Source organism: Cetorhinus maximus, chromosome 4 (genome assembly GCF_964194155.1).
Source record: "Cetorhinus maximus chromosome 4, sCetMax3.hap1.1, whole genome shotgun sequence".
NCBI lineage: Eukaryota > Metazoa > Chordata > Chondrichthyes > Lamniformes > Cetorhinidae > Cetorhinus > Cetorhinus maximus.
In genome coordinates this window covers 179,053,780-179,080,060 of record NC_135882.1, presented here as the reverse complement: position 1 = coordinate 179,080,060, position 26,281 = coordinate 179,053,780, and the positions used below count along the sequence as shown (strand labels likewise).

Genomic DNA, 26,281 nt, shown 5'->3' with positions numbered 1-26,281 from the left:
GGTTGTATAAATCCATCTTGTTTCTTAGCTGTGCAATGGTCCCCACTGAGACTGGAGATGAGATGGTCATCTCCCTCATCCCCACCTTCTCCAGTCAGCAGGACAGGGGAATGCGTGTTTGCATACGTGTGTGCTTATGTGTATCGGTCTCTTCACCTTTGTCTTTGTCGCTCTGGCAGTAACGGGGAAGAAAGGAGATACCAGCTCCAACATCAAACAGCCCAGCTGGCACTCACACTCAACACATGGACAAACCCAATTTTTATTTTGTTCTTTCCTGGGATGTGGGCGTCGCTGGCAAGACCAGCATTCATTGCCCATCCATAACTACACTTGAGAAGGTGGTGGTGAGCTGCCATCTAGAACCACTGCAGTCCATGTGGTGTAGGTGCACCCACCGTGCTATCAACTTCTCTGTAGTGGTTTTGGTACATTGAGCGGCTTGCTAGGCCATTTCAGAGGGCAGTTAAGAGTCAACCACATTGCTGTGGGTCTGCAGTCACACGTAGGCCACACCAGGTAAGGACAGTAGATTTCCTTCCCTAAGGGACATTAGTGAACTAGATGGGTTTTTAGAGCAATCAATAATAATTTCATGGTCACCATGACTGAGACTAGCTTTCAATCCCAGGTTTTTTCTAACTGAATTGTTTTTTTATTAATTAATTTAATTCAAATTTGGGATTTGAATCTGTGTCTCCACAGCATTAGCCTAGGTCTCTGGATTATTACTCCAGTGACATTACCACTAACTCCCCCAATTTCTGATAGACTGACAGACACAAACAGCAGAACCTCACCTGGTTGATGTGCACAGATGGGATGGAGGCATTAGGAACAGAGGAATGACTGGGAGAGTTTGGCAGTGACTTGCAGGGTCCAATCGATAACTGCTGCTTCTTCCGTAATGCCACAATCTTCTGAGCCACTAAATGAGTGAACAGCAGGCAAGATTAAATGTTCTGACTGAGCTAATCGATTATCTACAGAGATCCTGTACAGACAGACTCAGCATCTCCTTTTTCACTAAGGTGCTGACTCTCACTCAACAAAGTTGTAACACTTCCGGGTACTTCACCCAAGCAACCACTTACCACTAGTGAGCAGAGACATCAACTGACAGAAAGCTATCCACCTGCAGCAGCATCACCACCGAGCCCAATGCACTCCTCACCCCTCCCCAGCAACAGATATTGTTTGAGACCATTCCAGTTGCAACCCTAACTGAGGTTAGCTGTAGCTCACCTTATTGTTCAGGGCCAGGCAGGAGAGGTGGCTACACACAAACCAGATGATATAAACAGAGCAGCAACAAATGCTACAGCTTCTCAGTCAAATCCTAATAGTCTGAGGGATTTTTATTACTCTGCTGCACAGCTGCAGTACCACAGAGAACCAGCAAAGGGTGCCAGTGAGACCTGTGATTTCAGTTGGATCAACACCACCACCTGCAGATAGCTTAGTGGTACTGCAGCCATGCCAGCCATGTGTGAATTTTAACAGGTATCAATTTGCAATATCATTAATACAGGTTAAAAACAATAATCAACTGCTCAAAGATCTGCAGCAGAAAGCATTCTGTCAAAAGTATGACTGAGAATCAGGCAGCTAAGTGTTGGAGGAGCCTCTTTGCACTCATCAGACAGGTACAAGGTTCTTATAAAAACAAAAAACTGCGGATGCTGTTAATCCAAAACAAAAACAGAATTGCCTGGAAAAACTCAGCAGGTCTGGCAGCATCGGCGGAGAAGAGTTGACGTTTCGAGTCCTCATGAAGGGTCATGAGGACTCGAAATGTCGACTCTTTTCTTCTCCGTCGATGCTGCCAGACCTGCTGAGTTTTTCCAGGTAATTCTGTTTTTGTTTTAGGTACAAGGTTCTTACTGCCTGTGTGGATGAATGCAAACTACGAGGTAGACAAACTGACGGTGGCAACATTTTGTAAGAGGCCATTCAAGTAGGCGGAGTGAAAAGGAATGTGATAGTGAAAAGGGACAGTTTACTTAGAGGAACAGATTCTGTTCTCTGCAGTGGTAACTCGGGGATTGCGAAAGTTATGTTGCCTGCCCAGTGCCGGGTTAAGGACACCTGCTCATAGCTGGAGATGAACTTGGAGTGGGGGGAACGGGAGGATCCAGTTGTTGTGATTCACATTGGAACCAATGACCTTGGTAGAACTAGGAACAATGTGATGCTAAAAGAGTTTGAGGAGTTAGGGTCCAAATTAAAATGCATCAAAGATACTAATCTCTAGATTGTTACCTGAACCATTCACAAATCGGCATAGGGGCAAACAGGTAAAAAGCTGAAATGCGTGGCTGAAAGTGTTCCGTGGGAAAAAAGGGGTTTCAATTCATGGGGCACTGGCAGTAATACTGAGAAAGTGGGAGCTGTTCCATTGGAATTGGCTCCACTTAAAGCAAGCTGGGATCAGTGTCCTCTCAAATCAAATAACCGGGTCAGTAGACAGAGCTTTAAACTAATGAGAGGGTCGAGGGAGGGAGAGGGTTCGAGAAAAGATAAATACAAAGGCAGGAAAGAAAAATGCAAAGGCTGGAGAGCAGAGTGACAAAAGTGAGATCAGGTAAAAACAAGGAAAAAGTTAAGCAAAAGAGATTATATCTGATTGCACAACACATTCACAACAAAATAGATCAATTCATATCCAGGGCAGAAACGAATGAGTTTGATCTAATAACCATTATTGGGACGTGGTTGTGGAGTGGCCAAAGTTGGGAACTAAATATTCCAGGATACTTGACTTAAGAAGAGGTGGATAAACTGAAAAAAGATTAACCTCACAATTTAAGAAAGGAGGAAGAGATAAAATACATTATATTTATTTAGCATCTTTAAGGTAATAAAACCTCCCAAGGCACTTCACAAAGATCATTATAAAACAACAGTATGACATCGAGACACAGGAGATATGAGGTGGGATGACCAAAAGCTTGGTCAAAGAGGTAGGTTTGAAGATGCGTTGGAAAGATGAAAGTGAGGTAAAAGGCGAAAGGGGAAGTGAGGGAATTCCAGAGTTTGCTGCCTAGGCAACGGAAGGTACAGCGACTAAATGTGGAGCAATTAAAATCAGGGACGCTCAAGAGGCCAGAATTAAAGAAGTGCAGGTATCTTGGAAGGTCATGCAGCTGGAGGGCATTACACAGATAGGGAGGGGCAAGGCACTGGAGAGGCTTGAAGATAATGGTGACCGGGAGCCAATGTAGGATAGCAAGCACAGGGGTGATGGGGGAACGGGACTTGCTGTGAGTTAGGACATGCTCAGCAGTTTTAGATGGCCTTAACTTTACGGAGAGTAGAGTGTGGGAGGACCAGCTAGGGCTGCATTGGAATCGTCACGTTTAGAGGGAACGAAGGCTATTATGGGAGCTTCAGCAGCAGATGAACTGAGACAGGGGCAAAGTCGGGCGATGTTACAGAGGTAGCAATAGGCAGACTTAAAGGTGGATGAATACGAGATCGAAAGCTCATCTCAGAGTCAAATGCGACAACAAGATTATGAACAGACTGGCTGAATTGCAGACTATTGTCTGCTGAGAGGGATGGAGTCGGTAACTAAAAAACTGAGTTTAGAGCAGGACTGAAAACAATGGCTTCAGACTTTCCAATATTTAACTGGAGCAATTTCCTCCTCATCCAATCATGAATATTGGATAAGCAATCTGATTTTTTTTGTATTCTTTCATGAGATGAGCATCGCTGGCTGGGCCAACATTTATTACCCATCCCTAGTTGCACTTGAGAAGGTGGTGGTGAGCTGCCTTCTTGAACTGCTGCAGTCCATGTGGTGTAGGTACACCCACAGTGCTGTTAGGGAGGGAGTTCCAGGATTTTGACCCAGCGACAGTGAAGGAACGGCGATATATTTCCAAGTCAGGATGGTGAGTGGCTTGGAGGGGAACTTCCAGGTGGTGATTTTCCCATCTATCTGCTGCCCTTGTCCTTCTAGATGGCAGAGGTCGCGGGTTTGGAAGCTACTGTCGAAAGAGCCTTGGTGAACTCCTGCAGTCCATTGTGTATATGTACATACTGCTATTGCTCTGCGCCAGTGGTGGAGGGAGTGAAAGTTTAAGGTGATGATTTAGCAACAGTAGTTCTGAGAGGTAGTGGTTGTGGCAGATCTGCATATCACCAGTGTTCATGTGAATACTAATGCTGTACCTATAGATGGTGTTGCTGAGGGGCATCTTGCAGATGAGAAATAGGAGGGGACACCAAGGCTTGATCTTTAGGGGACACCCAGAGCAGGAAGAGTGGCTATTGCAAGTGATTCTCTGGCTATAATTCGATTCTCTGGCTTACAATCCCTTTTTAAAGGAGTGGGGATGAGAGCCATGTGAGGGAGAACAGCCAGGGTGAGAGAGAGTAATGGTTTTAGTGGGGACTAGGTCAACGGAGATGGAGTTGAGGGTGTGGTTGAGCAAATCAGCAACTGCAGAAATGTTGTGGTAAGTGGAGAGCCAAAGACTAGACAGTTGGGATTTTGATAGTGCAGTTGTGAGTAAATTGGGTGATAGTTATTCCCAGGGGCAGATGCAGAAGGAGATAGGGTTGGGACATTGAAGGGGGATGTGGGTGGTGAGTGATACGAGGAAGCAATCAGATTGATATGATGGGAGCAGCAAGAACACATTATATGGCAAGGTCAAGGGACTGGCCATGAATATGGGCTGGAGAGTTTATATGAAGGGAGAGATTTAGGGAGGATAAGAGGGCATGGAGCTCAGAGGAGGAAAAACTTGATAAGTTAAGATGGAGGTAGAAATTGCAAAGCATAAGAAGTCGTTCGGTGTAGAGACTGAGTGAGAAAAGCAGTGAAGTTTTTTTAAATTCATTTTACAGGATGTGGGCTTCTCTGGCTGGGCCAGCATTTATTGTCCATCCCTAGTTGCCCTTGAGAAGGTGGTGGTGAGCTGCCATCTTGAACCGCTGCAGTCCATGTGGTGTAGGTACACCCACAGTGCTGTTAGGAAGGGAGTCCCAGGATTTTAACCCAGTGACAGTGAAGGAACAGCGATATATTTCCAAGTCAGGATGGTGAATGACTTGGAGGGGAACTTGCAGGTGGTGGTGTTCCCATTGATCTGCTGCCCTTACTAAAACAGAAAATGCTTGAAAAACTCAGCAGGTCCAACAGCATCTGTGGAGAAAAACAGAGTTAATGTTTTGAGTCCGTATGAGTTTCAGAGCCATACAAGTCATACGGACTCGAAACATTAACTTTTTTTTCCCACAGATGCTGTTAGACCTGCTGAGTTTTTCCAGCATTTTCTGTTTTTGTTTCAGTTTTCCAGCATCTGCAGTATTTTGCTTTTATCTGCTGCCCTTGTCCTGCTAGGTAGTAGAGTTCACAGGTTTGGAAGGTGCTGTCGAAAGAGCCTTGGTGAGTTCCTGCAGTGCATCTTGTCGATGGTACACACAGTTGCTACTGTGCGTCGGTGGTGGAGGGAGTGAATGTTGGTGGATGTGGTGCCAGTCAAGCGGGCTGCTTTGTCCTGGATGGTGTCAAGCTTCTTGAGTGTTGTGGGAGCTGCACTCATCCAGGTAAGTGGGGAGTATTCCATTACACTGCTGACTTGTGCCTTGTAGATGGTGGACAGGCTTTGGGAAGTCAGGAGGTGAGTTACTTGCCTCAGGATTCCTAGCCACTGACCTGCTCTTGTAGCCACAGTATTAATATGGCTCTCTAATGAGGGAGCAGCCTAAGATCCTCTGGCACTACAGTGACTTATTTTATTTATTTGTTATTATTTATATGGCTAGTCCAGTTCAGTTTCTGATGAATGGTAACCTCCAGGATGTTGATTTTTTTTTATTCATTCACAGGGTATGGGTTTCGCTGACTAGGCCAGCATGTATTGCCCATCCCTAGCTGCCCTTGAGAAGGTGGTGGTGAGCTGCCTTCTTGAACCGCTGTAGTCCATGTGGTGTAGGTACACCCACAGTGCTGTTAGGAAGAGAGTTCCAAGATTTCTACCCAGCGACAGTGAGGAATAGTGGGGGATTCAGCGATGGTAATGCCCTTGAACATCAAGCAGTGAGAAAAATAGATAACTATAGGCCACATAGCCTGAAATCTGTCATTGTCAAAATGCTAGAATCTACTATTAGGGACTATATAATAGGGCATTTGAAAAGTCATACGGTTAAGCAGAGTCAGCACGGATTTATGAAAGGGAAATAGTGTTTGCCAAATTGGTTAGAGTTCTTGAGGATAACAGGGAACCAGAAGATGTCACTATTTGGAATTCAAAAAGAATTCAGGAAGATGCCATACAAGAGGTTATTACACAAAATTAGGGCTCATGGGATTGGGTGTAATATATTAGCATAGATTGAGGATTGGTTAATTGGCAGAAACCACGGCAAAGGGTAAAACAGGACATTTTCAGCTTGGCAGGCTAGTGGGGTAGTTACTGGAGCGCCACAAGGATCAGTACTTGGGCCTCAGCTATTTACAATCTATATTAATGACAGGTGAAGCAACGGAGTGTAATGGATCCAAGTTTACTGACAATATAAAGCTAGGTGGAAAGTAAGCGGTCAGGGGGACACAGAGGGACTGCAGAAGGATATAGACAGGTTGGGTGATGGGCAAGAATACAGCAGATGAATTATAATGAAGTTATCCACTTTGGTACGAAAAATAAAAAAAAGCAGCATTTCTTTTCAATGGTGAGACACTGGAAACTATTGTATTCAGAGGGACCTTTGGCATACAAATATGAATCACATAAAGTTAACATGCAGGTACAGCAAGCAATTAGGAAGGCAAATAGTATTTATTACAAAGGGATTGGAGTATGAGAGTAAAGAAGTCTTACTACAATTACATAGGGCTTTAATAAAACCACATCTGGAGTACAGTGTACATTATTAGTCTCCTTACCTAAGGAAGGACAAACTTGCTTTAGAGGGGGTGCAATGAAAGTTCACTAGACTGGTTTCTATGTTGAGGAGATCGTCCTATAAGAGATTGAGTAGACTAAACCTATATTCCCTAGAATTCAGAAGAATGAGCAGTGATCTCATTGAAACTTATAAAATCCTTAAGGTGCATGACAGGGTGGATGCTGAAAGAATAAACAACAGCAGGAAATGTTGGAAACACTCAGCAGGTCTGGCAGGATCAGCAGAGAGAGAAACAGAGTTAATATTTCAGGTCTGTGATCTTTTATCAGAATGATTAGATGCTGGAAGGATGTTTCTCCTGGTTGGGGAACCTGAACGTAAGGGTCAAATTCTCAGATTAATGGGTCAGTTATCTATTACTGAGATGAGGAGAAATTTCTTCACGCAGAGGGTAATGAATCTTTGGAATTCTCTACCTGAGAGGGTTGTGGATGTTTAGTCGTTGAGTATATTCAAGACTGAGATCGATATATTTTTAGGTACTAAGGGAATTAAGGGACATGGGGAAAGAGCAGGAAAGTGAAGTTGAAGTAGGAGATCAGCCTTAATTGTATTGAATTACAGAGTGGATTTGAGGAGCCAAATGGCCAACTTGAGCTCCTATTTTTTAAGTCCTTAAGGAACAGCAAAATTAAAGAAAGAGAGCAAAGGGACGAAAAAAAACAATGTTTCCTGACAGGGACCCTGACTGCTTAAACAGCTGGCTGATGCTGCTCCTCTAAACTGAATGTGTGCTGTAAAAGGTCAGAAGGTGACATTACCATCCTGGAAGACCCGTTCTACATTCAGTCCGTACGTAGCACATGTCTCGTAGTATGTGCATCGCTTCAAGTCATTGGACAGCTTCCGGGCCCGAGCATCATCGATAACCCTAGGGTTCGTTGCACTGATTGCATCTAATAAATGGATCAACTACAGGTGGTTAATAAACAGTCACAGATTAATACAGGCATAGAATCATAGAATGGTTACAGCATAGGAGGAGGCCATTTGGCCTATCATGTCTGTGCCAGCTCTCCGTAGGGGCAAATTGTCTGGTCCCACTCCCTCACCTTTTCCCAGTAGCTCTGTACTTTTATTCCCTTCAGATAATTATATAATTACCTTTTGAAAGTCTCAATTGAACCTGCCTCCATCACACTCTCAAGGCAGCGCATTGCAGATCCTAACCACTTGCTGTGTGAAAAGGATTTTCCTCATGTTGTCGTTGCTTCTTTTGACAGGTTTATCATATAAAGTCCTTACTTTTTCTCACTATGTCACTGTTTATGAAGCAAAGGATCCCAATATACCATATTACCCACTCTCTCAACCTGCCCTGACACCTTCATCAATTTGTACATATATACCTCCAGGTCCCTCTGCTCCTGTACCCCCTTTAGAATGTACCCTTTATTTCATATTGTCTCCCTGTGTTCTTCTTACTAAAATGCATCACTTCACACTTCTCTGCATTAAATTTCACCCACCACGTGTCTATCCATTCCATCAGTCTAAGTTCTCTTGTAGTCTATCACTATCCTCCTCAGATTTCACAATACTTCCAAAGTGTGTGTCATCTGAAAATATTAAAATTGTGCCCTGTAATCCAAGTCCAATTCAAGGAAAGCAGTGGTCCTATTACTGATCCCTGGGAACTCCAATAGACCTTCCTCCACTCCTCCGTTTCCTATCACACAGCCAATTTCGTATCCATTCTGTTGTTGTTCTTTTTATTCCTTAAGCTTCAACTTTGCTGGCAAGCCTATTATGTGGCACTTTATCAAATGTCTTTGGAAGTCTATGTAAACTACATCAACCATATTACCCTCATCAACCCTCTCTGTTACCTCATCAAAAAATTCAAAGCAATTTAATTAAACAAAATTTGCCTTTAACAAATTTATGCTGGCTTTCTTCAATTCATCCGCACTTGTCGAAATTACTGTTGACTTTGTCCAGGATTATTGTTTCTAGAAGCTTTCCCACCACTAAGGTTAAACTGACTGGCTTGCAGTTGCTGGATTTATCCCTGCACCCTTTTTTGAACAAGGGTGTAACATTTGCAGTTCTCCAGTCCTCTGACATCACCCCTGTAGCCAAGGAGAATTGGAAGATTATGGCCAGTGCCTCTGCAATTTCCACCCTCACTTTTCTCAGTATTCTCAGATGCATCTCATCCGGGACCTGGTTACTTATCAACTTTTAAGTACAGCTAGCTTAATACCTCCCCTTCATCAATTTTTAGCCCATCCAGCATCTCATCCATCTCCTCTTTCACGATGACTTTGGCAGCATCTTTTCCTTGGTAAAGACAGGTGGAAAGTGCTCATTTATTACCTCAGCCATAGCTCCTGCCTCTACGCGTAGATCCCTTTTTTGGTCCCTAACCAAGCCCACACCTTTTACTATTTGAAAGCCTGCAGAAGAGTTATGAATTCCCATTTATGTCAGCTCCCAGTCTCTTCTTAAAATCTCTTTGTTTCTCTTATTTCTTTTACCACTTCTCCACTGGACATTCTACACCGAGCCTGATTCTTAATTGTATTATCCACCTGACATATTCCATTCGCACCCTTTTTCTGCTTCACCTTACTCTTTATGTCCATCCAAGGAGCTCTGGATTTGTTTGTCCTATCTTTCCCTCTTGTGCGAATGTGCTTTGTCTGCCCATGAACTATCTCCTCCATAAAGGCAGCCCATTATTCAATTACAGTTTTGCCTGTCAATCTTTGATTCCAATTTACCTGAGCCAGATCCATTCTCACCTTACTGAAATTAGTCCTTCTCCAATGAAGTCTAATCCTCTAAACTGCTCCTTGTTCTTTTCTATAGCTAACCTAAACTTTACAATACTATGATCACTACTCTCTAAATGTTCTCCAACTTGGCACTTGATCCACCTCATCCATCAGAACCAGATCTGGCCATCACCCATTCCCTCTCTGCTATCACAACCTGAGCTGAGAAATGACTACCTCCAGGAACGTACAATCCATGAAACTCTCAGCCTGGCAGATGCAGTGATACCAGCTGTGGTTCCAGCTCCTCTCTGACTACACTTCCTGCATGTGTTTGCTCAGAACCTGAGAAACGCATTCCACGGGACTGAAGTGCTCTGCCAAGTCTCTATTTATTAGACTGTTAAATAAATTAAGATAAATAAACTTAAGACTTAAACACACATTCAACAGCTCCTTCCACTGTGCTAACGTCATTCTATTTTAATTGGTCTCTCCCACTGACTATTCATACTATTGTCATAAACTGACATTATAGAAAGCAACGCACGGTTCACTTACCTTGTGTCCCTACAAGTACCATCGGAATCTCAGCTGTATTTCGGTAACTGGAGAGTCGCATGTAATAATTGTAAACTGTCTGAAAGCTGATCTCGTCCTCTAGACTGAAGACAAAGATCACGGCATCCACCCAGGCGGCGAACTGCAGAGGACACAAACAAACCGGAGGATTAATGATGGATCCAACAAATATATCCCACCATCTCCCTGTATCATGCAAAAAACCCACCTTCTCCCTATATCCCTCAACCCTACCTCTCCACCTTCTCTCCATCCCCTCCAGGCCTAGCTACAGCACCAAATTCCTCTTCCCCACTTACCGAGTCCCTGTCACACTCCCCTCACTACATCATTCCGAAGTCAATACCGGGCACACTCCACTCAGTAAAATCAGAGAATGGTTACGTAGCACAGAAAGAGGCCATTCAGCCAGTTGTCTCCATACTATAAGCAGAAAATCTATTTGGATTGACGGCAGCATCCTATTAGTGGAAAATATTACTCGTATTACCACTGCACAGCGGAAGAATGAAAAGCTCTGCCGACTACACAATTGAGCAGCGCTGTGTATGAATTTCAGTGCCAGTGCAAAGCCAGGTATGTCGGCCATGCATCCCAATGACTGATTGATCGAATCAAACAACATGTTCCTCCAGCTGTTTGTAATAGGCAGAGTACAGATTGTACTCAACCAGCCCGCGCTTGCAAAACCCAAAACAAAATGTCTACTGCTAGATGTGATTCCACAATTGAGCAGCACTTGCTGAACAACCCTGAGCGTGCTAATAGCTACACTAATAACCAATTAAGATAATCAGTCTAGATTGTAACGTGGCTCATTTACGTTTGCTATAATTGACATACATTCATCCATAGGGACCCACTCTCTGCAAACAAAATGAACATGTTCAAGCCTTGCACCTTCTTTGAATTACCTAGGAGCTTGGGGAGCCAATAGCTCCCCATTGCTTTCTCCATGGCAATTCCTCAGCCAATCACAAAATTATGATGGGTATAGACAGAGTAAATGCGAGTAGGCTCTTTCCACTTAGATTAGGAGAAATAAACACGAGAGGACATGGCTTTAGGGTGAAAGGGGAAAGGTTTAGGGGGAATATTAGGGGGAACTTTTTCACTCAGAGAGTGGTGAGAGTGTGGAACGAGCTACCATCTGACGTGGTAAATGCGGGCTCACTCTTAAGTTTTAAGAATAAATTAGATAGATACATGGATGGGAGAGGTCTGGAGGGTTATGGACTAAGTGCAGGTCAATGGGACTAGCGGAATAATATTTCGACACAGACTAGAAGGGCCGAATGGCCTGTTTTCTGTGCTGTAGTGTTCTATGGTTCTATGGTTCTATGACTCCTCCACACATCTGCCAACTGACGAAAGTCCACAAGCTGGCTGAAAACATCTGTGACGTACCTCACTTACCACTCCACAATGATATATTCAAACCACCTCCTGCCTGCCTTCCATCTTGGTGCCCCATATGGAGTACTCTCCCTGAGGAAGGTCTCCCAGCAGACATTCTTTAGACCAAGGAATGGGAAACACGGGAAGTCACTAATAAGCTGCCTGTGACAAAACCCACCTGTCGAATGGCAGGCTTTGATCTACCACAGCAGGAATGGTCCCCGCTAAACAGGTTCAGGGCAAGTCAGGATCCCTGTGCAGCCAACCTCCACCACTACGGCCTCAGTACAAACCCCTTATGCACTTGTGGAGAGACACAAACGATGCTGCACTTTCCGAGGAATGTCCCATCTACAGACTAAGTGGCAGATGAAACACCTTAAATTCAGCTAATGAGGAGGCGATCGCTTGGCTCCGGGGATTTGTATTCGCTAAATAAAAAATAATAAAAGTCACCATGAAGCTGTAAAAACCCAAATGATTCACTAGTGTCCTTTAGGGAGGGTAACCTTACCTAGTCTGGGTCTAGATGTGACTCCAGGCCACAGCAACGTGCTTGACTCTAAACTGCCCACTGAATCATAGAGTCATAGAATGGTTACAGCACAGAAGGATGCCATTCAGCCCACTGTGTCCATGCTAGCTCTTTGTAAGAGCAATTCACCTTGTCCCACGCCCCCATCTTTTCCCCATAACCCAGATTTCTTCCGCTTCAGATAATAATCCAGTTCCCTTTCGAGAGCCATGATTGACCCTGCCTCCACCACACTCTCCGGCAGTGCATTCCAAATCTTAACCACTCGCCGTCTGAAAAGGTTTTCCCTCAAGTCGCCATTGCTTCTTTTGCCAATTACTTTAAATCTGTGCCCACTGATTCTCGATCCTTCCACCAACGGGAACAGGTTCTCCCTATGTATTCTGTCCAGACCCTTCATATGTTTGTTCATCTTTCTCAAATCTCCTCTCAACTTTCTCTTTTTCAAGAAGAACAGTCCCACTTCCTCCAATCTATCTATGTAACTGAAATGATTCCTCAAGACAACTCAGTTGTATGAAACCATTCCAAACACAGAGTGCAAAGGTTCACCAGCAACTGAGCAGTGAATCAGGTGGTTAAAAAGATTGAATATTGCAGACAATTAAGGTAAACACTGCGAAAAATGTATTACTGGGGCCCTGGACCAAAGAGTGCAAGAATGGATCATCCTGACTTCTGCCTCAAATTCTTTAGGAATCAAGAGTGTTGATCCAGATTTGCTCTTGGCAGAGTCCATTGAAAGTGGGCTATGTATTGCCATGGAGGGAGCTATCAGTCATTATATCCTTACTGAGCATTTTGCCAGTGGCACTCCTGGTAACAGCACCAGTGTGTGATCGGTAACTTTGAAAAAGCTCATTAACCATCAATTGCCAAACATGAGCTATTAAACTTTGGTAAATCACTGACAAGCCTAGTGATAATTGCAGGACCAGCCCTCCACACCATCCACTCTATCTTAGCTCTGCGATGTCAGCTGTGATTCAATTGGCAACGCTTACACCTCTGAGTCAATAGTACATGGCTTCAAATTCACCTCAATCCACTTAAGCACAGAACCTAGGCTGGAGCTCCAGTTCAGTGCTGGGGGAGTGCTGCACTGTCAGGGAACATTGAAAGGTAGAGCACAGAAGGAGGCCATTCAGCCTGTCGTGTCTGTACTTGCGATTTGAAAGCGCAATCATGCTTAATTCTACGTTCCTGCTTTTTATCCGTAACCCTGTAAATACCCCATCTTCAAATTCCTGTCCAATTCCCTTTTAAATTTAAAATTATCGATGAAATCAGCTTCCAGGTCCCAACAACTCTCCAAGTGAAAAGGTTTCTCCTCAGCACCGCTCTAGATGCTTTTCCATTTATTTTAAATCAATAAATAGATTTATAATCTATTGACCCAATCACCAAAGGAAATCATTTTCTACTCAAGCAAAATCAGATGCTCTTTTGAATGAGATGTTAAACCGAGGGCGCAGGTATAAAGTTATTGCAGGGTTTCCAGTGGGGTCCAATGCCGAACAGCCCACCTATCGGAATGCTGCCATCTGGGAGAAACTGCTGAGTGTGCAACAGGTTGTGACTAGAACCCACAGGGTAAAGTTATGCAGCTCAGCAGCTGGAGTGTCATTGCTTACCTGCACTTCAGGAGGTCCCCCCTCATCCCGAATAAGCAGGAGGTAGCTCTGTCCATCAACCACAATCTCCTTCTTAAAGCGACCACCTTCAAGGTAAAAAAAAACAAAAGCTGTCAGCTATGGCTCAGTGGGTAGAACTCCTGCCTCTGCGTCAGAAGGTTGGGGGTACAAGTTCCACTCCAGGACTTGAGTATGTAATCCGGGCTGTCACTCCAACACAGCACTGAGGGAGTGCTTCACAATCAGAGGTGGCGTCTTTCAGATGAGACATTGAACCAAGATGGCGTCTATTCTCTCAGATGGGTGTAAAAGATCTCAGGGCACTATCTTGAAAAGGAGCAGGGGTGTTATTCCTGTGTCCTGGCTAATATTTATCCTTCAATCGACATCGCAAAAACGGATTACCTGCTCATCATCACAATGCAGCTTCCTGCGCACAAATTGGCTACCGGGTTTCCTACATTACAACAGTGACTACAATTCAGAAAGTACTTTTTTGGCTGGAAAGCGCTTTGAGGCATCCGGTAGTCATGAAAACCTCTATATAAATCCAAGTCTTTATTTATCTTTCAAAAAGAAGAAAGAGCCCATTGCACTGCCACTTATAACTGTCCAAGACAGAAAAGACACATCATCCTTGGAGGGTACACTGGGTGATTCCCACACACTCACAACAACCCCTTGCAAACACCAAAACTCTCCTGGGAATCCCCTATAAATACAGGAACACTCCCGGGAATCCCACGTACATACTGGCACACTCCCGGGAATCCCCCCACACACACACACTCCCAGGAATCCCCTGTACACACTGGCACACTCCCAGGGATCCCCTGTACATGCAGGACACTCCCGGCAATCCCCCCCATACATACGCGCACACTCCCGGGAATCCCTCCACACATGCACACTCCTGGGAATACCCCTCCACATACAAGCACACTCCCTGGAATCCCCCGTACAAATCGGTACACTCCCAGGACTTCCCTGCACATACTTGTAAGTCCTGGGAATGCCCTGCAAATATCGACATACTCCAGGGATGCCCTACAATCACATGCTCACTCCCAGGAATCCCCTGCAAATACTGACAGTCTCCCAGGAATTCATCCACAAACACTGACAGGCTCCTGGGAATGCCTTAAAGGGAGAAAGAGAAGTCAAAGTGCAGAAAGGTTTAGGAAGGGAATGCCAGAGCTTGGGGCCCAGGCAGCTGAATGCACGGCCACTAATGGTGAAGCAATTGAAATCAGGAATGTCAAGAGGCCAGAATTAGTAACTGGAAGCCAATGTCCAGTGGCGTACCACAGGGATCTGTGCTGGGTCCCCTATTATTTGTCATTTATATAAACGACATAGATGACTATGTGGGGGGTAGGATTAGTAAGTTTGCGGATGACACAAAGATTGGCTGGGTGGTTAACAGTGAGGTTGAGTGTCTTGGGCTATAGGAAGATATAGACGGGATGGTCAAATAGGCAGATAAGTGGCAGATGGAATTTAACCCTGAAAAGTGTGAGGTGATACACTTTGAAAGGAGTAATTTGACAAGGAAGTATTCAATGAACGGCATGGCACTAGGAAGTTCTGAGGAACAAAGGGATCTTGGCGTGTGTGTCCATAGATCTCTGAAGGCGGAGGGGCACGTTAGTGGGGTGGTGAAAAAGGCATATGGGATACTTGCCTTTATCAATCGAGACATAGATTACAAAAGTAGGGAGGTCATGTTGGAGTTGTACAGAACCTGGTGAGACCACAGCTGGAGTACTGTGTGCAGTTCTGGTCGCCACATCATAGGAAAGATGTGATTGCACTGGAGGGGGTGCAGAGGAGATTCACCAGGATGTTGCCTGGGATGAAACATTTAAGTTATGAAGAGAGGTTGGATAGACTTGGGATGTTTTCGTTGGAGCAGAGAAGACTGAGGGGCGACCTGATCGAGGTGTACAAGATTATGAGGGGCATGGACAAGGTGGATAGGGAGCAGCTGTTCCCCTTAGTTGAAGGGTCAGTCACAAGGGGGCATAGGTTCAAGGTGAGGGGCAGGAGGTTTAGGGGGGATGTGAGGAAAAACTTTTTTACCCAGAGGGTGGTGACGGTCTAGAATGCACTGCCTGGGAGGGTGGTGGGGGCAGGTTGCCTCACATCCTTTAAAAAGTACCCGGATGAGCACTTGGCACGTCATAACATTCAAGGCTATGGGCCAAGTGCTGATAAATGGGATTAGGTAGGCAGGTCAGGTATTTCTCACATTTCGGTGCAGACTCGATGGGCCGAAGGGCCTCTTCTGCACTGTGATTCTGTGATTCTATGATAGAGGAGTGCAGAGATCTCAGGGGATTGTGGGGCTGGAGGAGGTTACAGAGATAGGGAGGAGTGAGGCCATGGAGAGATTTGAAAACAAGGATGAGAATTTTAAAATCAAGGTATTACTTGACCAGGAGCTTGACTGGGAGCCAATGTCGGTCAGCAAGTACAGAGGTGATGGGGAAATGGATGATTGGTGCATGTAAGGGCATAAGCAGTAGAGGTTTGGATGACTTCCAAGTTTGCAGAGATTAAATGTGGGAGGTGGGCCAAGAAAGCAGTGGAAGAGTCAAGTCTGGAAATCAAAAAAGCATGGCTGAGGGTTTCAGCAGCCGATCATGGAATCGTGAAAGACTTAGAGCACAGATGGGAGCCATTCGGCCTGCTGTATCTGTGCTGGCTCTCTGCAAGAGCAACTCAGCAAGTCCCAATTCCACACTTTTTCCCTGTAGCTCTGCAAATCTTTTGTTCTTCAGCTAATAATCATATTTTGAGCAGAGACAGAGGCGACATCAGGCAATGTTACAGAGGTGAAAATAAGCAATCTTACTGGTGGCATGAATATGAGGTCAGAAGCTCATCTCGGGGTCAAGTGTGTTGGCAAACAGTGCATTTTAATCACAGACTGTTGCCAGGGAGAAGGATGGAGTCGGTAGCTAGCGAACAGAATTTGGAGGAGGGCTGAAAACAATGGCTTCAGTTTTCCCAATGTTTAACGGGAGGAAATTTCCGCTCCTCCAGTATGGGAGTCGGATAATTTAGCTATAGTGGAGTCGTCGAGAGAAGCGGTGCTGAGGTAGAGCTGGGTGTCGTCAGCGAACATGTGAAAACTAACCCTGTGCTTTGGGATGATGTCCCCAAGGGGCAGCATGTAGATAAGAAATAGAAGGGGGGCAAGGATAGATCTTTGGAGGACACAGATCAGGAAAGAAACCATTTCAAGTGATCCTCTGGCCATGATTTGGGTAGATAAGAGTGGAAGCAGGTAAGAGCAGTCCCACCCAGCTGGACAACAGTGGAGAGAGTTAGAGGAGGATGATGTGGTCAACTGTGTCAAAGGCTGCAGACAGGTGGCTGCAGACAGGTTTAGAAGGATTAGATGGGAAAGTTTACCTTTGTCACAGTCATATACAAACATAGGAAATAGGAGCAGCAGTGGGCCATTCAGCCCCTTGAGCCTATTCCTCTAGTCTATTAGATCATGGCTGAGTTTTCACCTCAGCATCATTTTCCTACACTATACCCGTATCCCTTGATGCCTTTAATACCTAGATGTCTGTTGATCTCTGTTTTGAACATACTCAATGACTGAGCTTCCACAGGCCTCTGGGGTAGAGAATTCCAAAGATTCACCACCCTCTGAGTGAAGAAATTCCTCCTCATCTCAATCCTAAATGGCCTATCCCTTATTCTGAGATTGTGTCCCCTGGTTCTAGAGACTCCAGCCAGGGGAAACATTCTTCCTGCATCTACCTTGTTGAATGCTCTAAGAATTTTGTATGTTTCAATGAGGTCACCTCTCATTCTCCTAAACTCGAGAGAATACAGACCCAGTCTCCTCAATCTCTCCTCAGGACAATCCCACCATCCCAGGGATCAGTCTGGTGAACCTTCATTGCACTCCCTCTATGGCGAGTATATCCTTCCTTAAGTAAGGAGACCAAAACTGTACACAATACTCCAGGTGTGGTGTCACCAAGGCTCTGTACAATTGCAACAAAACATCTTTACTCCTGTACTCAAATCCCCTCGTGATAAAGGCCAACATACCATTCGCCTTCCTACTTGCTTGCTATACCTGCATGCTAGCTTTCAGTGACTCATGAACAATGGCACCCTGGTCACTTTGGATACCAACATTTCTCTTACAAGAGTGGATAACTTCACATTTTTCCACATTATATTTCATCTGCCATATTCCTGCCCACTCACTTAGCCTGTCTAAATCCTCTTGAAGCCTATGAACATACAAATATACAAATCAGGAGCAGGAGTAGGCCATTCAGCCCCTCGAGGCTTCTCCGCCATTCAATACGATCATGGCTGATCTGATTATGGCCTCAACTCCACAATCGCCCCTAGCCCTGATATCCTTTGACTCCCTTGTTAATCAATAATCTACCTACCTCTGCCTAAAAAATAATCATTCACCCTGCCTCCACCACTCTCCAGGGAAGGGGGTTCCAAAAATTCACAACCCTCTGAGAAAAAAAGTTCTTCCCATCTCCATCTTAAATGAGAGACCCCTTATTTTTAAACTGTGTCTTCCAGTTCTAGTCTCTCCTACAAGGGAAACATCCTTTCAGCATCCATCCTGTGAAGTCCCCTCAAGATCTTATATGTTTCAATAAGATCACCTCTCATTCTTCTAAACTCCAATGGATACAAGCCCAGCCTTTCCTTAGCCTGTCCAACCCTCCCTCGTTAGATAACTCCGCCCTGCCATCTCAGCTATCAGTCCAGTGCACCTTCTCTGAACTGCTTCTAACTCATTTATATTCATTCTTAAATAAGGTGACCAAAACTGTACACAGTGCTCCAGGTGTAGTCTTATCAACGCCCTGTACAAATGTAGCAAAACATCCCTACTTTATATTCCGTAACCCTTGCAATAAACACCAACATCTTGAACTATCGCCTCTCCCCCTTCATGCGCTTTAATGAACTCTCACCTCTCTCTCCAAGGCTCTTTAATGGACTCTCACCTCTCTCTCCAAGGCTCTTTAATGGACTCTGACCTCCCTCTCCAAGGCTCTTTAATGGACTCTCACCTCTCTCTCCAAGGCTCTTTAATGGACTCTGACCTCTCTCTCCAAGGCTCTTTAATGAACTCTCACCTCTCCAAGGCTCTTTAATGGACTCTCACCTCTCTCTCTCCAAGGCTCTTTAATGGACTCTCACCTCTCTCTCCAAGGCTCTTTAATAGACTCTCACCTCTCTCTCCAAGGCTCTTTAATGAACTCTCACCTCTCTCTCTGCACTCAAGGACTCTTGCCTTGCTCTCCAAGCTATTTAATGGACCCTTGCCTCTCTCTCTCTCCCTAGTCTTTAAAGGATCCTTGCCTTTCTTACTGCGCTCCTTAATGGGCTCTCGCATCTCTCGGTGATGGCGTTGTGGTATTGTCACTGGACTAGTGATCCAGAGACCCAGGGTAATGCTCTGGGGACCTGGGTTCGAATCCCACCACGGCAGATGGTGGATTTTAAATTCAATAAAAATCTGGAATTAAAAGTCTAATGATGACCATAAGACCATTGTTGATTGTTGTAAAAACCCATCTGGTTCAGAATCTGTCATCCTTAATGTGACTCCAGGCCCACAGCAATCTGGTTGACTCTGAAATACCACCAACCACCCTCCCTCAGCTGATGAATCAGTGCTCCTCCATGTTGAACACCACTTGGAGGAAGCACTGAGGGTGGCAAGGGCGCAGAATGTATTCTGAATGGGGGACTTCAATGTCCATCACCAAGAGTGGCTCGGTAGCACCACTACTGACCAAGCTGGCCAAGTCCTAAATGACATAGCTGCTAGACTGGGTCTGCAGCAGGTGGTGAGGGAATAAACAAGAGGGAAAAACAGACTTGACCTCATCCTCACCAACCTGCCTGTCCCAGATGCATCTGTCCATGACAGTATCGGTAGGAGTGACCACTGCACAGTCCTTGTGGAGACGAGTTCTCGTCTTCACATTGAGGATACCCTCCATTGTATTGCGTGGCACTACCACCGTGCTGAATGGGATAGATTTAGAACGGGTCTAGCAACTCAAGACTGGGCACCTGTGAGACGCTGTGGGCCACCAGCAGCAGTAGAACTGTACTCAAACACAATCTGTAACCTCCCGCCACTCTCTTTAACGGAGTTTCACCTCTCTTTTCAAGTTCTTTAGTGGACTCTCACCTCTCTCTCCGCACTCTTTAACGGTCTCTTACCTCTCTCTCCAAGCTCTTTGGTCTCTCGCCTCTCTCACCATGATCTTTAATGGACTCTCGTTTCTCTCACCACACTCTTTAATGAACTCTCATCCCGCTCTCTTTAATGGAGTCTCACCTCTCTCTCCATGCTCTTTAATGAACTCTTGTCCCTCTCTCCACTCTCTTTAATGGACTCTCTCCTCTCTCTTCAATGGAATCTCATCTCTCTCACCGCACTCTTTAATGAACTATCTCTTCCTCCGTGCTCTTTAATGAACTCTCAACATTCTCTCCAAGCTTCTTAATGGACTCTCACCTCTTTCTCCATTCTCTTTAATGGACTCTCACCTCTCTCCTTCCGCACCCTTTAATGGACTCTCACCTCTTCTCCGTGCTCTTTAATGGACTCTCACCTCTCTCTGCACTCTTTAATTAACTCTTTCCTCTCTCAATGAGCTCTTTAATGGGTTCTCACCTCTCCCTCCAAGGCTCTTTAATGGACTCTTGCCTCTCTCTCAGCACTCTTTAGTGGACTCTCACCTCTCTCTCCGCACTCATTAATGGACTCTCTCCTCTCTCTCCATGCTCCTTAATGGACTTTGCCTCTCTCATGTCACTCTTTAATAGACTCTTGCCTCTCTCTCCGCATTCTTCAATGGACTCTCACCTCACTCTTTAATGAACTCTCGCCTCTCTTAACATGCTCTTTAATGAACTCTCACCTCTCTCACCACACCCTTTAATAGACTCTCACCTCTCTCTCTCTCCGCATTCTTCAATGGACTCTTGCCTATCACTCTGCGCTCTTTAATGGACTCTCGCCTCTCTCTCCACGCTCTTTAACGGACTCTCACCTCTCTCACAGCACTCTTCAGTGGACCATCAGCTCTCTTTCCACACTCTTTAGTGGACATTTGGCTCTCTCTCCACACTGCTTAGTGGACTCTCGCCTTCTTTCCGCACTCCTTAATAGACTCTCACCTCTCTCTCTCCGCATTCTTCTATGGACTCTTGTCCATCCCTCTGCATTCTTTAACGAACTCTCACCTTTCTCTCTGCACTCTTTAATGGACTCGCGCCACACTCCTTAATAGACTCTCGTCTCTTTTTCCACACTCCTTAATAGACTCTCACCTCTCTCTCTGTGCACTCTTTAATAGACTCTCTTCTCTCTGTCCGCAGTCTTTAAAGAACTTTCGCCTTTCTCTCCACACTCTTTAGTGGGTTCTCACCTCTATCTCCACATTCTTCAATTGACTCTTGCCTCTCTCTCCGCACTCTTTAGTGGGCTTTCGCCTGCCTCTTCACACTGCTTAGTCAACTCTCGCCCTCCTCTCCACACTCTTTAATAGAGTCTTGCCTCTCTTTAACGCTCTTTAATGAGCTCTCACCGCACTTTGTAATAGACTCTCACCTCTCTTTCGCCGCATTCTTCAATGGGCTCTTGCCTATCTCGCTGCGTTTTTTAATGGACTCTCGCCTCTCTTAATGCACTATTTAATGGGCTCTTTCCTCTCTCTCCAAGCTCTTTAATAGACTCTCGCTTCTCTCTCCACGTTCTTTAAAGAACTCTTAACTCTCTCGCAGCACTCTTTAGTGGACTATCAGCTCTCTCTCCACACCCTTTAGTGGGCTTTCGCCTCTTTATCCACACTGCTTAGTGGACTCAAGCCTTCTCTCCATATTCTTTAATAGACTCTCGCCTCTCTCTCCGCATTCTTCTATGGATTATTGCCTATCTCTCTGCACTCTTTAATGGACTCTCAGCTCTCTCTCCTCACTCTTTAATGGACTCTCACCTCTCGCTCTGCACTCTTTAATGGACTCTTGCCTCTATCTCCGCACTCTTTAATAAACTCCCGCCCCTATCTCTGCATTGTTTAGTGGACTCTTGTCTTTCTCTCCACACTCTTTAATAGAATCTCGCCTCTTCGCACTCTTTAGTGGACTCTCGCCTCTCTCTCCGTTCTTCACTGGACTGTCGCCTCTCTCTCCATGCTCTTTAATGGACTCCTGTCTATCTCCCGCACTCTTTAATTTTTTATCCACAGACCAACCATATTACAAGCAGACATCCTCTCACTATCTGTGCTGATCCATTTCAGTTTTTGGGTGAGGATATAGCATCGAATCTACCTTTAACAATGAGCTCCTGGGTATCAATCACTGTGATCAATCAATGCCTTATCACATTGCAAGGAGAATGGGAAGAAAATCATGGATGCAGCCCCATCACATTGCGTCCAACAGTAGTTTCATCAGGTCGATCAACATACAGGCAACACACATCTTACCTTCTGGGGACTCCTCCTGCACGTAGGTGCCAGTTAAATACCGGTGAACAAGAGCAGACTTCCCACTCGACAGATTCCCCACGATTCCCTGGAAAAGAGAACATAGTGAGCTCAGTCATGATATAATCTCAGTGACTACCAGCTGGGTTCAGCGATGATGAGAAAAGGTCACTCAGCACTGCGATTCACTTCAATTTCCTTGGCTGTGGGAAATGGAAGCTAATGCAAGTTGTTGCTGTTGAAAATATGGCTATTGAACAATGGGTTGACAGACAGTCTGGTCTCTGACTCAGAGGTTTATGTGTTTCAGTGTCACTTCAGAAACTTGTGCACAGGATCCAGAAGGACACTCCAGTGCAGTACTGAAGAAATGGCGCACTGTCAGATGGGCAATACTGATGGAGCTCTGCACTGTCAGAGGGTCAGGGCTGAGGGAGAGCTACACTGTCGGAGGGTCAGTATTAAGGGAGCACTGCACCGTCGGAAGGACAGTACCGAGGGAGCGCTGCACTGTCAGTCAGTACTGAAGGAGTGCTGCACTGTTGGAGGTTCAATACTGAGGGAGTGCTGCACTGTTGGAGGTTCAATACTGAGGGAGTGCTGCAGCATTGGAGGATCAGTAGTGAGGGAGGCCTGCACCATCAGAGAGTCAGTAATGATGGAGTGCTGCACTGTTGGATGATCAGTAGTGAGGGAGTGCTGCACCGTCGGAGGGTCGGTACTGAATGAGTACTGCGCTGTTGGAGGGTCAGTACTGAGGGAGTACTGCGCTGTTGGAGGGTCAGTACTGAGGGAGTACTGCGCTGTTGGAGGGTCAGTACTGAGGGAGCGCTGCACTGTTGGACGGTCAGTAATGAGGGCACTGCTGGAGTTGAAGTCTTTTGGATCAGATATTAAACTGTCCAATCATAATAAAAATCCCTTCGACGATGAAGCAGGGCGTATTTTTTTTATTCATTCACGGCATTTGGGCTTCGCTGGCAGGGCCAACAGTTATTGCCCATCCCTAATTGCCCTTGAGAAGGGGGGGGTGAGCTGCCTTCTTGAACCGCTGCAGTCCATGTGGTGTATGTACATCCACAGTGCTGTTAGGGAGCGGGTTCCAGGATTTTGACCCAGCGACAGTGAAGGAACGGTGATATATTTCCAAGTCAGGGTGGTGAGTGACTTGGAGGGGAACTTCCAGGTGGTGTTGTTCCCATGTGTCTGTTGCCCTTGTCCTTCTAGCTGGGAGAGATCATGGGATTAGAAGGTGTTGTTGAAGGGACCTTGGTGAATTCCTGCAGTGCATCTTGTAGATGGTACACACTGCTGCTACTGTGCATCATGGGGTGCCAATCAAGTGGGCTGCTTTGTCCTGGATGGTGTCCAGCTTCAAGTGTTATGGGAGCTGCACTCATCCAGGCAAGTGGAGAGTATTCCATCACACTCCTGATTTGTACTTTGTAGATAGTGGACAGACTTTGGGGAGTTAGGAGGTGAGTTACTCGCTGCAGGATTTCCAGCCTCTGACCTGATCTTGTAGCTATAGTATTTATATGGCTGGTCCAGTTCAATTAACTTCAGTTTCTGGTCAATGGTGCCTAGGTCTGGTCAATTTGATCCTCAACCATCACAAACAGATTTTTTTTATTTGTTTATGGGACGTGGGTGTCGCTAGCCAGCATTTATTGCCCAACCCTAATTGCCCTGTTCAGAGGGCATTTAAGAGTCAACCACATTGCTGTGGGTCTGGAGTCACATGTAGGCCAGACCAGATAAGATAAGGTAAGGGCAGCAGATCTCCTCCTTCTCTATAGGGCATTAGTGAATCAGGTGGGTTTTTATGACAATGGTTTTGTGGTCATCATAAGACTTTTAATTACAGGTTTTTTTTATTGAATTCACATTTCACCATCTGCCATGGCAGGATTTGAACCCAGTCCCCAGAGAATTACCCTGGGTCTCTGGATTACTAGTCCAGTGACAATACCACTATGCCACCGCCTCCCCCATGTGGTCATTTACCAAATGGTTCTTTTGCTTCAATTTGCTGTGCACGAATTGACTGCCATGTTTGCCTAATTAACAATGGTGTCTAAACTTCAAAAATAATACATTAGCCATCGTGATTTTGTGCATCTTTGTGTCTGGCTCAATGTTGTCGAATAGTGCCATTTTCCACTAAGCCATCAGGGGGAGTGAGGTAACTATGTTTTCCAAGGAAGTGCTGCCCTGGGGAAAGCAGAGATTGTCAGCTCACACTGTACTTATACCTGTAAACTTTCAGCTCACACGGGGACAGGAAAATATTGAATTTATGAAAGTATTTCTCGAGTAAGAACTGATATCAATCTCTAACTGCTCTTTTTATGGAATATGTCTTGCTTCACAGAAGAATGAGTCTGTGGATTGATATCAGAGCACCTCATACACTCTGCACAAACACCTGGCACACTGCAGACCCCCAGGTCAGTCCACACTGTACTTTCACATGAACAAGTGTCCAGGGTCTACACACCTCCTCAGCTGGTAACTGCACCATCCAGGTAAACTCTGCAGGTTTTAAAAAGCCCCAAGTCCACCCAGCCTGCACTCAGTGAGTTCAAATGACAGTCAGATGTGGACAATGACCTCAGCATTCTGAGCAATGCAGAGGATGACTGGGAAAAGAAACACACACCGGTTCAAACTACCAGCCCCTCCTTCCACTGCACGCTAACAGAGGATTCTGAAGTCAAGGTACAATGTCCCTCTCTGGCATACAATACCCAAAGGCTCTCTCTCTCTCTCTCTCTCATTTACACACACATGCTCTTCGGAGTACAATACCTAAGTGTCTCTCTCGGATACAGTGCCCCAAGGTGTGACGCTTCATTCTACAAAGCAGCAATGATCGTATTTAACAAAATCATACTAATGTATTGTGTGTGATACGCTTTAAGTCATGCCTGAGCATTATGCAATTGGAGACTTTCTTGTGTGTTTTTTTAAACAAGCTGACACTGCCATTCTGGGCACTTGGGCTGATCAAGCTTGTTTTTTGGGTTGTGCACTTTGTTCTGTGTCAGCACAGACTGATAATTACATAGTACAGCCCAAAATCAACACAAACAAGACAAAGAGTCTTCAGTGAGGATCCACCCCTTCATTAAGTGAACAAACGGCCCTTGATGGTACCTGACAACCAACAGTGAGGATTGGTAGGAGGGCACACAATCCTTTGGCTCCTAGTCACGAGGAATAAAGTAATGGATACCTGGGCCTCTGTCACCCTGCCAAACCCTGGAAAGTTCACACCAGTTTCATGGTGTCCTCTTCACTCTCCACAGAGCAATAGGAGGGTAAACTGGGCTCAATTTCAGAGTTGATAACCTTGCAATTTACCACAGTCACTATGGAAGGGAGAGGCCATCAGGAGGAGGACAACAAAAATTTGTGTTTATACAGCACTCGTAACACAGTAAAAAGCCCCAAAGTGCTTCACAGGATCGTTATCAAACAAAATATAACACTGAGCCACATAAGGAGATATAAAAAGGTAGTTTTTCAAGAATATTTTAAAGGCAAAAGAGAGGTGGAGAGGTCTAGGGAGGGAATTCCGTAGCTTAGAGCCCAGGCAGCTGAATCTTGGACACCAATGGTGGAGTAATGGAAACTGAGGAAGCTCCACAGGTCAGAATCAAGGAGCGCAGACACCGCGAAGGATTAGGAACATAGGAACAGGAGAAAGTATTCAGGCCATTGAACCTGCTCATGTCTGATCAATGCCTTTTACCCACACTATCCCCATAATCATTTATGTTATTGCTAATCAGAAATCTATCAATCTCTACCTTAAACATACCCAATGATTGAGCTTCCACAACCCTCTGGAGTAGAGAATTCCAAAGATTCACAGCCCTCTGAGTAAAGAAATTTCTCCTCATCTTGGTCCTAAGTGGCTTCCCCCTTATTTTGAAATTGTGTCCCCTGGTTCTGGAC

At 45.3% G+C, this 26,281-nt stretch overlaps 1 protein-coding gene across 9 annotated transcripts in view; it reads right to left on the bottom strand.

Moving 5' to 3' along the window:
- The window catches only part of LOC144680067 (arf-GAP with GTPase, ANK repeat and PH domain-containing protein 3-like), a 708,867-nt gene that overhangs the window by 298,601 nt on the left and 383,985 nt on the right, over window positions 1-26,281 (bottom strand). For all 9 annotated transcript variants that reach the window (XR_013576479.1, XM_078541211.1, XM_078541204.1 and 6 more), the window contains exons 3-7: window positions 22,319-22,406; window positions 13,800-13,885; window positions 10,212-10,353; window positions 7,692-7,826; window positions 801-928 (exon numbers count right to left, since the gene is read on the bottom strand). Coding sequence is in view for 8 of the 9 variants with exons in the window: in XM_078541211.1 (XP_078397337.1) it covers window positions 801-928; window positions 7,692-7,826; window positions 10,212-10,353; window positions 13,800-13,885; window positions 22,319-22,406 (579 nt within the window). In the remaining variant the exon portion in view is untranslated. The remainder of the gene's footprint in view (window positions 1-800; window positions 929-7,691; window positions 7,827-10,211; window positions 10,354-13,799; window positions 13,886-22,318; window positions 22,407-26,281) is intronic.